General features: G+C 60.4%; 1 protein-coding gene across 1 annotated transcript in view; it reads right to left on the reverse strand.

The window, feature by feature from the left end:
- The window catches only part of HK2 (hexokinase 2), a 16,637-nt gene that overhangs the window by 8,815 nt on the left and 7,453 nt on the right, over nucleotides 1–369 (reverse strand). The window contains exon 2 of the mRNA XM_009708023.1: nucleotides 289–366. Coding sequence (XP_009706325.1) covers nucleotides 289–366 — 78 coding nt within the window. The remainder of the gene's footprint in view (nucleotides 1–288; nucleotides 367–369) is intronic.

The raw sequence follows: 369 nt of genomic DNA on the forward strand, positions 1-369 counted from the left end.
GGGCCCCGTATTGGGGGGGGAAAAAAGCCGCTTCCCATGGAGGCATCTGTGCCGAGGGGAGCACGCAGCACGTTAAACGTCACCTCCCAGACCCCTGCGAGCCCCGGGACGCAGCCTTCGCTCCCGTCAGCACCGAGACCTTACACGCCACCCAAACCCAACCAGCGTAATTAAAAGCACAAGCTCAATTGGTGTGGGGCATCAATTGCCCCATCCCACCACCTCCCCGGCTCAGCCGCCTCCCCGGCTCAGCCACTGCCCTCACGAGGAGGCGAGACCTTTGCTCACCTCATCCAGCTTGGTCTGGTGACACGGGAAGGAGAAGGTGAATCCAAGGGGGAGTTTCTTGTCTTTGATTTTCAGCTTCTC

Source organism: Cariama cristata, unplaced genomic scaffold, assembly GCF_000690535.1.
Source record: "Cariama cristata isolate BGI_N322 unplaced genomic scaffold, ASM69053v1 scaffold24609, whole genome shotgun sequence".
Lineage (NCBI taxonomy): Eukaryota > Metazoa > Chordata > Aves > Cariamiformes > Cariamidae > Cariama > Cariama cristata.